Source organism: Crocuta crocuta, unplaced genomic scaffold (assembly GCF_008692635.1).
Source record: "Crocuta crocuta isolate KB4526 unplaced genomic scaffold, BGI_CrCroc_1.0 scaffold562, whole genome shotgun sequence".
In the NCBI taxonomy this organism is placed as follows: domain Eukaryota; kingdom Metazoa; phylum Chordata; class Mammalia; order Carnivora; family Hyaenidae; genus Crocuta; species Crocuta crocuta.
Genome location: NW_027531012.1, coordinates 662,360 through 676,870, shown reverse-complemented (window position 1 = coordinate 676,870; position 14,511 = coordinate 662,360). Strand labels below are relative to the sequence as shown.

General features: G+C 37.0%; 1 protein-coding gene across 1 annotated transcript in view; it reads left to right on the top strand.

The window, feature by feature from the left end:
* The window catches only part of RFX6 (regulatory factor X6), a 52,545-nt gene extending 38,885 nt beyond the window's left edge, over positions 1–13,660 (top strand). The window contains exons 11-19 of the mRNA XM_077770867.1: positions 1,929–2,088; positions 2,996–3,140; positions 4,281–4,390; positions 5,349–5,466; positions 6,879–7,001; positions 7,667–7,873; positions 9,256–9,768; positions 10,896–11,108; positions 13,485–13,660. Of these exons, the coding sequence (XP_077626993.1) occupies positions 1,929–2,088; positions 2,996–3,140; positions 4,281–4,390; positions 5,349–5,466; positions 6,879–7,001; positions 7,667–7,873; positions 9,256–9,768; positions 10,896–11,108; positions 13,485–13,660 (1,765 nt within the window). The remainder of the gene's footprint in view (positions 1–1,928; positions 2,089–2,995; positions 3,141–4,280; positions 4,391–5,348; positions 5,467–6,878; positions 7,002–7,666; positions 7,874–9,255; positions 9,769–10,895; positions 11,109–13,484) is intronic.
* Positions 13,661–14,511: the final 851 nt, after the last annotated feature.

The following is a 14,511-nucleotide window of genomic DNA, read 5'->3' as shown; positions in this document are numbered from 1 at the left end:
TGAGATCATGACCTGAGCCAAAGTCAGATGCTTAACCAACTGAGCCACCCAGGCACCCTGACAATATGTAATCTTTAAACATCTAATCTGAACTCTGAATTAAGTACGCTTAACATTTTTGTGTCACAACAGAATGGCTTACTTAGAGGCAGGCATTATTAATTAATAGTAATAATAGCTGACCTTTATTAAATACAACGTGGACTTTGAGACTAAATAAATTATTTCACTTAATTCTTCAACTAACCTGAAGCAGACTGTTTATGTATTTATCTCCTAAGTATGCAAGTAGTTCATTGTAGAAAATGAAAAACATGCATAAATGCATTAAAAAATACTCCTAATCTCTCCACATTCTTAATGTCGTATGTTATTCTCCTGTAAACTTTTTTTCTAAGAATATCTGTAAATATACACATTAAAAAATGGAACCATAGTATACATACTATAATTGCAGTATACAGTGAAAATCTTTCATATCAACAAATATGGATCAACATTATTTTTAATTTTTTTGTTTTTTTATTTTATTTATTTATTTGTTTGTTTGTTTATTTATTTATTTATTGAGAGAGAGAGAGAGAGAGAGCGAGAGAGAGCAGGGAGCCTGGGTGGCTCAGTCAGTTAAGCATCCAACTTTGGTTCAGGTCATGATCTCACGGTCTGTGAGTTCCAACCCAGTATCAGGCTCTGTTCTTGACAGCTGAGCCTGCTTCAGATTCTGTGTCTCCCTATCTCCCTGCCTTCCCCCACCCCAACTCACACTCTGTTTCTCTCAAAAATAAAAGAGAGAGAGAGAGAGAGAGAGCAGGGGAAGAGCAGAAGGAGTAGGAGAGAGAGCATCTTAAGTAGGCTCCATGCCCAGCATAGAGCCTGGTGCTGGGCTTGATCTCATAACTGCAAGATCACGACCTCAACTGAAATCAGGAGTTGGATGCTTAACCAATGGAGCCACCCAGTCACCTCTCAACATTATCTTTTTAAATGGCTGCACAGCATCTGAAAAACACTATACTTCATTTAACCAATTCCTTATCATTCAACAATTGGATTTTTTTAAAACACAACTTGTTAGACTATTCCCCAGTAGCTATTATAATCCCAAATCCACAAATGAGGAACCTGGCAGCAAAAAAGACGTTAATTAATTTGTCTAGATTAAGTTAATTAGTTAAAAAACAGAGTCAGGATTTTAACTGAGGGTCTGTTGAGGGTCTGTTCTATTCTTTTTCCTGTATTATGTTACTGCTTGCCAATATTATATGCACCATCCCAAATATAAATTTAGATCTGTTTTGTTGAAGTAGAGTATGGAGATTATTGACTGATTTTTAAATTTTCGCATTTCTATATAAATGCTTGTTCACATACACAACCAACATTTGCAATTTTCTAAATTGGGTCCTGTGGCACATTTTTGACCATGTATCCCACAGTAATATTTGGATTATAAAAATATATTACTAGACACTAACAGTAAATACCTGAAATGACATTATGATCCTTATGCAATATCTCTCAAGAAGCCAAGATACACAAAATCAAGTACATACTTACATTTCCCCAGAAATATTTTATCAAAAATGACTGAACCATGAGTAAAAATTAATAATATAGTATTATTTATTGATTACTCTCTGCAGACCACATTTGACCAGAGAAATCTCCATGAGTTATTTTATGTAGTCCTCATAATAATCCTGTGACATAGATACTAATCTTGTTCCCGTTTAATAGGTGAAGACAGCACTTGAGGACTTTGAGTATTTTGACCAAGGTGATAAATGGCAGACCCAGGCTGAATCTATCCGACTTCAAAGTCATGTTCTTGGAATCACAGAATAATAGCATACCTCCATTAAACTACATTTATTTAATGCATTTTGAACAATTTAGCATTTAATACATAAGGTTTTTTTTGTGTGTAGCTTATTAGCAGATATAAGAAATTTTGCTAAAAATTGGGAACAGTGGGTTGTTTCATCTTTGGAAAACTTGCCAGAAGCCCTAACTGACAAGAAGATACCTATTGTGCGAAGATTTGTATCTTCTCTGAAACGACAAACATCTTTCTTACACCTTGCTCAGGTATGTTGGTGTTTGAGTCACCAGGTTAAAAAAAGAATCCTCTGGTAGTGAAGAGTAAGACATTTTCAGAGACTGGAGACCAAGTAGACAACAGTTAAATGCAATGTGATACTCCAGAGTGAATGCTAGAGCAGAAAAAGGACATTCGTGGGGAAAATGATGGAAATTTGAATTATGTCTACAGTGTAGCTACCAGTGTGATACCAATGTTATTTTCCTGAGTTTTGGCAATAAACAAGGGTTAGGTAAGATGGTAACTATAGGAGAAGGGGGATAGGGAGAATATGGAAATATTTTGCACTATCTTTGCAGCTTTTCTGTAGATTTAATATTATTTCAGAATAAAAAGTAAAAAAATACAAAATTTCTGAGTGCAATATAAAATACAAAATTGTTCTTTGCATTATAAATCCAGTTAATAAAAATGAAGGTTGTGGGGAATGTGCCCATGTGATATTTGATGTTGTGAAACTCACAAACATAACACATTTTAAGCTACTAATTTGGATCTCTTAAATAGGAAGAAAAAAAGTAATTCTTAAATTAGAATTACAGGTTTGTATATTGTTAAAAAATATATTTCCCCTCTTCTCAAATGATTGTTTTGTGAAAGTTTCTAGCCCCCTAAATTTTAAAAACGTGACTGGGCTAGTTTCAGATAAGAAACATAACGTTGTAAAATCCTTATTGTATGACTGTGAGTAAAAAGTTCATTTTCTAGTTCCAGAAATAGTTTTCAGACCTTTTGCAGAGATGATCATGAGTCTCAGGTATTGCTTTTAGTTTTAAAATAAGAAAATATTTGTGATACTTCTCTCTCAAGGAACTATTTCTCTAGAAGCCAAAAGTTTCTTTAGATAGATTATTGATAATATAGTTTAGTGTCTTTTTTACTTTCTTTATGCAGATTGCCAGACCAGCTCTCTTTGACCAGCATGTTGTGAATTCTATGGTATCTGATATTGAAAAGGTTGACTTGAATAGTATTGGATCACAGGCCCTTCTCACCATTTCTGGCAGCACAGACACTGAATCAGATATCTACACTGAACGTAAGTCTTCTTCCTGTTTAGAGCTGGATCTCTCAACTCCTTGGCACTATTGACATCTTGGTTTCGGCTCAGGTCATGATCTCATAGTTCATGAGTTTGAGCCCCACATCAGGCTCTGTGCTGACAGTGCGGATCCTGCCTGAAATTCTCTCTCTCCTCTCTTTCTGCCTCTTCTGCCCCCCTCTCTCTCTCAAATAAATAAACATTAAAAAAATTTTTTTAAAAAGAAATAACCTAGAAATAATGAAAATGTTTTTGAATGTTGTGAGCTTTCTTCTAGTTTTACATTACATGCATATACATTTCTGCATGTTTTCCACTCTTCTATCATGATGCATATCAAAATGATATCTCAACATAATACTGTGTTTCAAAGCAGACATTCCCTGATCAGGTTTGGGCAATCTGACAGAGTTTAGCAAGCTAATATGTGTGACTAGACTACCAGGCTCTATTTTCAAGGAATGGAAATCCACTATTGCTCCACCCTCTCTCTGAAAAGACAAATAGTGCAGCCTCCGATAGGTTTTTGCCCAAATGATGAGCGGTTCTCTGGGGTGGTCCAACATCAGCCCTGCTTTCTGTTTCCTAGTATATAATTGTATTACCCTTTGGGATTCAGTAAAACTTCAAATTCTTTAATAAACAATACTCCTAAAGGCCGCTGTAACCTTTACAAGATGAAAGATTATTCGTGTGAATGGCTCCATTCCACAGAGCAGAATTCAATTTTTGCTAAAGATAAAAGGAGTTCAGAAAGCAGGAAATCAACAGTAAGTTTAGCTTAGTTCATTCATTAGCTTTCAATGAAGCTGTTGCATTTAATGAATGCTTTGGATTCCAAATGAATAATCAAGTATACTGAAAACTTACTCTTCCCCGGTATATACATGCTTATATAATATATAAGCCTACATTTCAGTATGTGCCAAAATAAATACACTTATTACTAAAATGTTGAAGAGTAAAAACCTAAGGATTTTTTTGTTCCTTGTTCTCGGGATTTGAAATAATTTCTTTAACACATTTAATTTATTCTGTCTTTCCCTTTTATGCTACAAAATTCTTAATGATTCCTAGTTTTAGGTTTTCTCTTCGGTTCAAAGTAGAGTAATATTCTGCTTTCTTTTTTCACTTTAGATGATTCTATCACAGTGTTCCAAGAACTGAAAGATCTTCTTAAGAAGAATGCCACCGTGGAGGCTTTTATTGAATGGTTGGATACTGTGGTAGAGCAGAGAGTTATTAAGGTATTTTTCAATGACACATTCAGAAAATAAGAATTTTCTTAGTGGTAAATGCTAAACTGGCTGTAATTTCTTGAATGGTGGGGGAGGAGTGATAGTCTATGTATAAAAATGCTTTGAAAACTTTTTGAAGACTTGCAAATAAGGTGGCCCAAATATCAAAATTCGGAATAGGCCAGATTTGAGAGTGTTGGGCATAGATTCAATTCTATTTCTCCTTTTATTGACAAAGGACTACAAGCTACTATGGATTCCCTGTCAGTCAGTAAAGTTACAGCTGAGTGACATAGGCGGTGAAAGATAAAAACTGAATGAGATTTGACCCTTCTCTAAAAAGCAAATTTTCATAAATGCTGACAGAAAATGTGGTTTTAAGTATTTCCATTCTTTACTTCTAGGAGTGCAGTATTTTGTGTTTTCTGTGTTTTTTCAACTCTTTCAGTTAACCTGCAAGTCATCCATCATGGAACAAGGCAATAAGAACAAATAGATCCATCACTAGTTGGTGTTAGCCATCCTATATCAAGGAAACTGGTTGTAGTGTACGGACTTTTTTTTCCTCCTGGAAGGAAAACAGATTATCATTCAGGACCAGAGAAGTCAGAGTTAATCATTCACAGACATATATAACCCTTCTTTCACACTTTACCTTCTGTTCTTTTTAAAGTTCTGTCAAAGGAAAATTAGGAGATAAAGCATTTTGTAAATTATTTCATTTTGTTGTCTAATTCGGTTAGGCAACAAAACCATACAGAATAAAGATCTATAAACTTTAAAAATCACAGCAAAGACAGACTAAAATTAAAATCCCTGGACAGATCGTAATATCTGATCAAATAAATTGCATGTCATGCCATCTGTCCATTTGTCAGACAGGTTATCAACCTCTTGATTTTATGTAGGATGCAAGTAGTAACGAGATGACAGATTTTATAGTTTTATTTTGTTCCTTTACTTGTAGACGAGCAAACAAAATGGAAGATCATTGAAGAAGAGAGCTCAAGACTTTCTGCTCAAGTGGAGCTTTTTTGGTGCTCGAGTAATGCATAACCTCACCTTGAACAATGCATCCAGTTTTGGTATCCTAAGTGCTTTATAAAGCTCTTCCTATCTGAATACATCATTCACTTTCCAGTGACATTTCCTATCAGTTTTTAAATGTGTCACTTCCCAAATATGACTGTCGAGCCATAGAGAATGGTAGTTAGGAGCCTGGGTTTTGGAGTCAGACCACACGAAGAGTTAAATCGTAACACTGCTTCTCTCTGGCTTGGGTTTTCCCCAAGTTGGTAGAAGAGGATGGATATTCCTTTCCCTGGGTTATATAGACGTGTTAGTGAGTCAGTATATATAAAAACACAGTCCAGTACTCAGTGAACACTTCATGAATAGCAGCTATTATCATCACCTCCCATCAGTGCATGGATAATTTTTTGTTGTTGTTAAACAGGCAAGTAAACAGTAATTTACACATGGTTTTCCAAAGGCACCAACTGCAATATGGCAAATTTTTGTATGTTTTTCAGGAACTACATAGCTGTATTCAAAGAGTCGCTGAGAAGACATGCTCTCATATGTTTCTGAAACTTCTTTCCTGATTGATTTGACTTATGAAACATAATGAATCAAGTTAGCTCTTTTAAAAATTGAATACCTTTCTTTTTCTAAAATTTCTGGGATCCTTAGTTTGCAGCCATAATGTTATCTTGTGGAAAGTACTTCTTCATTTAACTTTTCAAGAAATCTTTACATTATAAAATGGGTTACAGTTTACTAAGTTGTTTTTACTTAATTCTCCATGGATTTAGATAAAATCAGTGAACTTGTATTGAAGGATGAACAAAATGTATTGAGCCTATTATTTGAAATATCTTGGTTTGGTGTGAGGTTTTGTTATACACATGACACTTAAGCCTGACTTTATTATTAAAACAGATTTTTGTTGGGAAATCTGTTCAAAGAAGTTTAAGGTTTTCCAAGACAACTTCCAAATGAAAATAACTCTCTTGCTTTTTACGAAACCAAAGAGAACTTTGCTTCAGGCTAGAAAGACATCTTACTTGGTACTTTTTTCAGACCATGGTGGCCATTGTCTAATTATTTAGTACAAAGTAAACAGAAATACAGCAGAGTAGAGCTCATTCTCCTCAGGTTAAAGCTTATCACGCTCCAATGTGTGCCCTCTTAAAGCATAAAGCATGTCTCACTTTCATCCGTATTTTCCTTTGATGTAATTAGTGGCCAAAGAGCTGGCAGGACAGTACACACAGTGAGCTGGGCAGGCAGTACACAGAAAGATTAGAGACCTGAGTTAAGCATGTTGGTCTTAGCAGGTCATTTAAAGTCCAACAAGTATTTGTTTATTTCAGTTGCTCCTTGTAAAGTGTTGTGAGATGGTCACACAGATAACTCGACTTCTCTCTTTTTCTTTCACCTTCTCTCCCTCCTTTCATCTTACATTGTCCTCTCCCTATTCCCATCCATGAACAAGGTTCTTTCCATTTGATCCGAATGCTTCTTGATGAATACATTCTCCTTGCCATGGAGACCCAGTTCAATAATGACAAAGAACAAGAGTTACAGAATTTATTGGACAAGTATATGAAGAATTCAGGTAATTTAAAATGTATATTTTGTTTTACATGTTTCTTTATTTAAACCTAAGTTCAAGAATTTCTAAGCCCACAATGAGTGGCTCTGTAAGAGTCTCAGAGTTTTTTCCCAAGTATGTTACTACTAACACAGTCCATTACCACTACTGGAGCACTATTTTTTCTCTTTACCATTTATACTTAGAGTAGTCAAAGGACTTTACTGTAAGTTCTGAAGGATACAAAAACAATGTTCTTATGAGAATTTAAATGAAGATAGAGAGGTGATTAAAATAAAAAAAAATAGTAATTTAAGACATCTGTGGTACACACCTTTTAAATGGTGCAGAAATAAGTTCTACAGAAGTTTAAAGATGGAAGAGAACACATCTGTGTGGGATGTGATGACTTGCATTTTGAAGACTGTCCACTTCTGAGGGAATTCCTTAGTGCCCCTTAGAATATCCCTCACACTCACAAATGTACAGATAACAACGACAACAACAAAAATCCAGCACCATTGCCAGGACCACAGCTCTGCCAGCTTTGTTTCCCATGGCAATTATTTCCTGGAGTTTCCAGATTTGTGACAAAACCCTAAAGCATTTTCAGTTTCCTTTGCTTGGGCTTATATACTAGGAATATGAGAGTGATGTTAGCTTTCCTGTTAAAAAAAAAATCTTTCCAGATGCAAGTAAAGCTGCCTTCACTGCTTCTCCGAGTTCATGCTTTCTGGCCAACCGTAATAAAGGGAGCACTGTTTCCAGCGACACTGTGAAGAATGAAAGCCATGTGGAAACAACCTATCTTCCTCTGTCATCCAGCCATCCTGGAAGCTTACCCTCTGCTCTGCACCCATTTACTGCTGGGAATACAGACACTATGCCCCTCACAGGTACGTTGGGAAATATTCAGGCTCAGTACATCCCACAGTAACCTATTCCTGTGTTTTCTTTTTTTTTTTTAGATTTTTTTTTTTAATGTTTTATTTATTTCTAGGAGAGAGAGAGAGAGAGAGACAGTGTGAGCAGGGGAGGGTCAGAGAGAGAGGGAGTCACAGACCGAAGCAGGCTCCAGGCTCTGAGCTGGCAGTCAGCACAGAGCCCGACGCGGGGCTCGAACCCACGAACCGCGAGATCATGACCTAAGCGAAAGTCGGATGCTTAACCGACTAAGCCACCGAGACGCCCCTCCTGTGTTTTCTTCAAAACTGGTAACCTCCAGGCATTCAGAGAATAAGCAAGACTTGTCTTAACTGACTTATGTTAAAGCTTTATAAAGTTTTTGTAATTTTCAGCATTTTTCATTTACATTTTTATCAATACCATTATTAACATAGGTACCATACTGTGACATGCCCTCTCAGTTATACTGGAAATACAAATAGTTATCTTCATTAAGTGGAAGGAAAAATTAGGTTAGGTATACATAAAATCCTGTAGATGCTTTGAGAGTCAAAAAATGGGCCTTTTATTTATTTTTGGCTTTTGAGGAGGCTATTTCTCCTCCATTAAAAAGTAGATTTGGCCATTTTAGGAAACCATTACAATAATTTTCATCTTTGGTCTAGAGTCCCCTTTGTGTCAATCTCAATGGTTAGTGGCTGGAACTCACTACTAGATAATATTTTAAGTCTGCTTCTTGCCTTATGTCTTTTCTGAAATATATAACTTCATTGGATACACAGAATTTTAAACCTGGAAAGGCCTTATAGTTCAGGGGCCCAACTTCACTAGTGGAAAATTAAACACCCAGAGAGTTGGTGGCACTCATAACTCATTGTTCATCAGTGGTGTTTGGATGATGTTTTGAACTGGCTTGCTTTGAAGCCATCGGCATTTTGACACTATTGCCTTTTTCTTTTATCCTAAAAATCAAACCATTTAACATTCAGGTTTTTTTTTTTTAATTACGGAGAAATGGGAAGAGGAGATCCCTTGACCTTCCCAACCTTAAGCCCTAAGCATCTTCATACCCACAGAAGCATGAAACCCTCCCAGACATTTTTTTTTCATAGTCACTAGCTCTGAAAGACTTCACTATTGTGAAATATACATGTATTATGGTGATGTTTTTTATTTATTTGTTTGTTTATTTTTTTGTGACGGTATCTTTTAAACCTGGGTTTTTAGTGTTCCTCAGTTCTGTAAGTTTTAAAGAGTATGAATGATCCAAATTTAAAAAAGCATATTCATAAATCTTTTGAATAATTTTTAAAGATATGTACCCATCTATTTTAATATGCCATTGTCGAATGCTCTGGTGATTTTTTCCCAGGTCAAATGGAGCTTTCCCAGAACACTGGTCATCTGATGACACCACCCATTTCTCCAGCCATGGCGAGCCGAGGAAGTGTCATTAACCAGGGGCCAATGGCAGGAAGACCTCAAAGTGTGGGCCCGGTCCTGTCAGCTCCACCCCACTGCTCAACCTTCCCAGAGCCCATTTATCCTACTCATCCTCAAGCCAGCCATGACTTTTATGGGACCAACTCTAACTATCAGACTGTGTTTAGGGCACAGCCTCACCCCCCATCAGGACTCTATCCTCATCGCCCAGAGCATGGTCGATGCATGGCCTGGAATGAACAGCAGCTTTCAAGAGACTTCTTCAGTGGCAGCTGTGCTGGGTCTCCATATAATTCCCGACCACCTTCCAGCTATGGACCATCCTCGCATAGCCAAGATTCACACAGTATGCAGTTTTTAAATACAGGAAGCTTCAATTTCCTGGGCAACACAGGGGCTGTCAGCTGCCAAGGAGCAACACTGCCTCCTAATTCACCTAATGGTATTGACATTTTTTTTCTTAAATAGTTTATTGTCAAGTTGGTTTCCATATTACACCCATCCCAACAAGTGCCCTCGTCCCTGCCCATCACCCTCTTTCCCTTTTCCCCCACACCCACCAGCCCTCAGTTTGTTTTCAGCATTTGAGAGTCTTTCACGGTTTGCCTCCCTCCTTCTCTCCAACTATTTTTACCCTTCTCCTCACCGATGGTCCTCTGTTAAGTTCCTCCTGATCCACCTATATGTGAAAACATATGGTATCTGTCCTTCTCTGTCTGATTTATTTGACATTTTAAAAGACTTTTTCCTAGCTTTTGAGATGGCAGTAAGACAAAATCAGACACTGAATTGAGCTCCACCTCTCTGAGTAACATGTCATCCCATGTAAGTTTTCTAAAGATCATGGAATCTTAGATACATGGAGCTAATTTCTTTTATACAAACATACCCTTAATTCTTGTGGTTTTTTTTTTTAAGTTGCCCTCATAAATGCCACAGGTGATGAAAAAATACTATGTCAAACTGTATGTTTGAGACCTAACTTAATAAGCCCAAAAGAAGAATGTTCTGTCCTTTTTATTTATAGTAAATAATGTTTCTTCTGGAGAACTAGCAGCAGATTATACAGATTAGGACTGAAACGGTGCTCCCTGTTAGTCTGATAAAGCATTTGAAGTTTAGGGAGTTGGAAAGGTCTATGGACTTCTTCAGCCACCGAAGCAGGTTCTGTGTCCTCTCTTCTAAATGTAGGGCAGTCCTTCTCCCAGAAACATAAATCTGTAGATAAAATTGGTATTTGATAAGTAGTGTAATCTTTGTGACAGGTTAGTAGTGCTTTTTTTCTTTATAGGAAGATCTTGTTAATTTAGATGAGGAAAATATGAGAGAGGTGTAGTCTTACATCTGAAAATTAAGAATGGGATAACTCCTTTGTATTTTAAAAAAACAGCAGAGTGAACCGTATCCTTATACAAGCACAAATCCAACTCCATAGTAAAGATAGATGTGAATGTAATATTTATAATATAGCATCTTTAGGGCTCTTCCCTATTATCTTGTCCTTTTTTTCCTTCCTGGAATATTCTTTGTAGTAAGTTAACAGTACATTCCTGACATTTTCTGTTGTAGGATATTATGGAAGCAACATAAACTACCCAGAGTCTCATAGACTTGGATCAATGGTGAATCAACATGTTTCCGTCATCAGCAGTGTTCGCTCACTGCCTCCCTACAATGACATCCACGATCCACTTAACATTTTAGATGACAGTAGTAGAAAGCAGACCAGCTCATTTTATGCAGACACATCACCATCAGTTGCGTGTCGAACTCCAGTAGTAGGTAAATTATTTTAGTAGTTCTTGAAAACATTTTAAAAAGCTGCTAACCTCAGGTATGTAGTCTTACTTTGGAGGGTGACTATTGAGGTAAACTCGAGACTCATGTTCCTACAAGTGATTCGTCACTTTGGATCTGAAGTCATATTTTTGTGGCTGTTAGTAGCAGTCTTCCCATTTCTCATTCTGTATGTCACTTGGCAACCCACTGCTAAATCTCTTATTTTTCAAAAAAAAAATAGTTGGCACCTATTATATATGGAAGACATGAATATAATCTGTCAAATGCAGTCTAAAACTTTAGGTTTTACGAGGGCAGTAATGATGTCATTTTCTCACTCTCTCCTGTTCACGGTTGGACTCAGGGACTGTGCCAAGAAGTGTCTTTGGACCCCATAATCTCCACCAGTACCCTAAATCCACTCCAAGTTTTTAAAAATGGTGACTTGTGATAGAGATTGTTGTCATTTTCTCAGTTGTATCTAAAATGTAATTAGACAGCTCTGTAGAACATGCTGCTATATTTATTGCTCTGTTACATATAACATAGTTTAGGTAAAAATGAGCAAAATAGTGTGTTTGCCATGAAGTTCCCTAGCCTCTTTTTCCAACCAGGTTGCTGTCCCTGGGAAAATCCTGCAACTTGTACTTATACAACTTGTAGATCAGCAGCACCCAGCAAAGTGTCTATCATGTAGTAGGAACTTCATACATCAATTAGTTGAAAATAAGGGGCAAAAATATATGTATAGATTTAGTTTCCAGCGTGACTAACAAGGAATCACAGGGCAAGTATATATGCATGTAAGTATCAAGGCAGAGTGTTAATGTTTCTATGAGATGGTTGAAATCTTCCAATGGAATAGATTTCAAGCTCGCATGAGTAAAGGGCATTGACACCCAACTGGAGCATAAGGGAAAATGAGATAAATTCCATCTCTCCTCTGTCAGTGTGCTTTTCCAATAACTCAATAGGAAACACTTCTTCCCTCCCCGTGACCATCACAGATGCTCCCTGAACAGAGTCTAGCAGTTCATCTCATGCTATCTGCAGATGGTCATTGCTTCTAGGTTACTCTAATGAAGCAGAAAATTCCACTTCAGGAAGTTTCCTCACTGTGAGACTAAAATGTACCGTGTTGCTATTGTTACTATTAGTTCTGTTTACTCGTAGAGATAGTGGAAGCTTTGATGGAACATAGCTTGGGTGTAGGATGGATTCTAAGCTTTAGTTGTCAGAACTGGCTTAAAAGTAAATAGCAAAGAGGGCTTCTGAGTGAAGAAAAGAGAACAGAGTAAGTGGGTAAGTAGTGCAAGGGAAGTTAGGACCCACTCTATGTTTCCTTAGAAAACCTAGTTTCCAGAGACAGAGAAGATGGTAGTTAGAAAAATGAGAAAAACCTCAATGAGAAGCCAGCAGTCATACATGCAGGAAATGTAGTGTCTGAGAGCCAGTTGACCAAATTTTTGAGAACCTACTACTATGTGCCAAATTTCATTCTAAGTGTGAGATTATGGTGGTGATCAGACAAAGCTCTTCTCTATAAGAAGTTTACCTTCTAGGAAGGAGAGATTAAGCGACGAATATATAGACAAATGCATTAAAAAGATAATATTGAGTACTCTGAAGTCAGTTAAATAAGGTAATATGACACATGGTTATGGAGAAACTGCTCTTGGTAAGATGGTTGGGAAAGGAATCCTGAGGCAGAGATATTTGAGCTGAAAGCTGAGTGATTAGGAGGCAATGACTTGGAGGTCTGATGGTGGAATTGTAGGCAGAAGAGATGCCAAGTGCACAGTCTCTGAAACGGGAACAAGGAAAACTCAGTGGGCAGAAAGAAGGACAGTGTGCTTTGAGCATGGTGAATGAAGACAGTAGAGTAAAATCAATCAGAAGGCAGAGACCAGTTCACAGAAGGTCTTGTGAATCATGGCAAAGAGCTTGGATTCTGTTCTAAGAGTAATGAGAAGTCATTGTAGAGTTTGAGAACAACAACACTTTGATGTACACATCAGCAACATTATCCTGGCTGGTCCCTGAAGAATGAGAGGGTGGGGCAAAGGCGACAGTCATAAGACTAGTTAGGAGGCTGCTGGGTTGGCCCAGGTAAGAGAAGATGGTGATTTGAATTATTGAGGAAGTGTGGATGGAAAGAGGAAGCAGACCGGGGATATATTTTGGTGATAAAGCTGTCTCAGTTTAAGTTTGAAATTGAGCTTTCTTTGTGAAATGTGTAGAAGTAAAAACAATTTCTACAAAAATAGCACAGGTATGTGTGATAAATGCAAAAATAAATCAGAGGCTTAAAATGAGTGACACTTGCAAAGGAAAAAACGTCAGCCAATATTCAATTACTGATTACATTTTCCCTTACAGCATCCAGCTTGCAAACCCCAATTCCTTCCTCCTCATCCCAGTGTATGTATGGAGCTTCCAATCAGTATCCAGCTCAAGAGACCCTGGATTCCCATGGAGCAAATGGTAGAGAAATGGTGTCCTCTTTACCACCCATCAACACTGTGTTCATGGGAACAGCAGCTGGAGGCACTTAAACCAACAATGCTGGGTGGGGATTGAAACTAAGAATCTCTACTGCTCAAATATTCTTCACTCAGATTGCCTTCAGGGTAAAGAAAATGGAAAATAAGGTGTCAGGACATTGTTTTCAAGTCACTGGTACAAAACCATGGACAACTCCATAATGAATGGAGATACTTGCAGACTCTGCCTTGCACACAAATTGTTTAAAACGTGATCTCATTATTAATTATAGCTTCAAACATTATCAAATGGAACCACTAGAGCTTTGAAGAGGCAAACATTTCAGCTATGAAGATTTAATATTTTGCTTCCTAACTTATTGAAAATCTGTGTTCTGTTTCATCTTTGGTCTATAAAAAGAAAACAATTATTTAATGCCTTTAAAATACCTTTAATTTATTAGGGTCTCAGAATCATTGTTTACTATCCCTTATTTGACGAAAAGTCAATTGTGTGTGTTCTACCTCCTATGGAAATGTTTACAAGGTCAAGACTTAATTCAATTCAGCCTAGACCAAAGTTGCTTGACTTTCAATCCTGTGCATTAGTGTGATGATTTCTGTTACATAGCAGTATTCCAATTCTATGTAACTGAATGGAAATTATGAATGCTTTCCCTCTTTATTTAAGAAACGTAAGAAGAAATGAAAGAAATAAAGTATGAAAATATTTTTAAATGCTTGATTGCTCCCAGAGCTGTTACTGTTTCTGAAGAATGCTTAGGATTCACAAGCAAAGCTCCTTTGGATACTGAATTAAAGAGTAAAGCTGGTTGGTGAAAACATCATAATTCAAGAATATTTTCATATCATATCTATGCATATAAATATAAGGAAATTGTGGCTTATAGACCATTTGAACT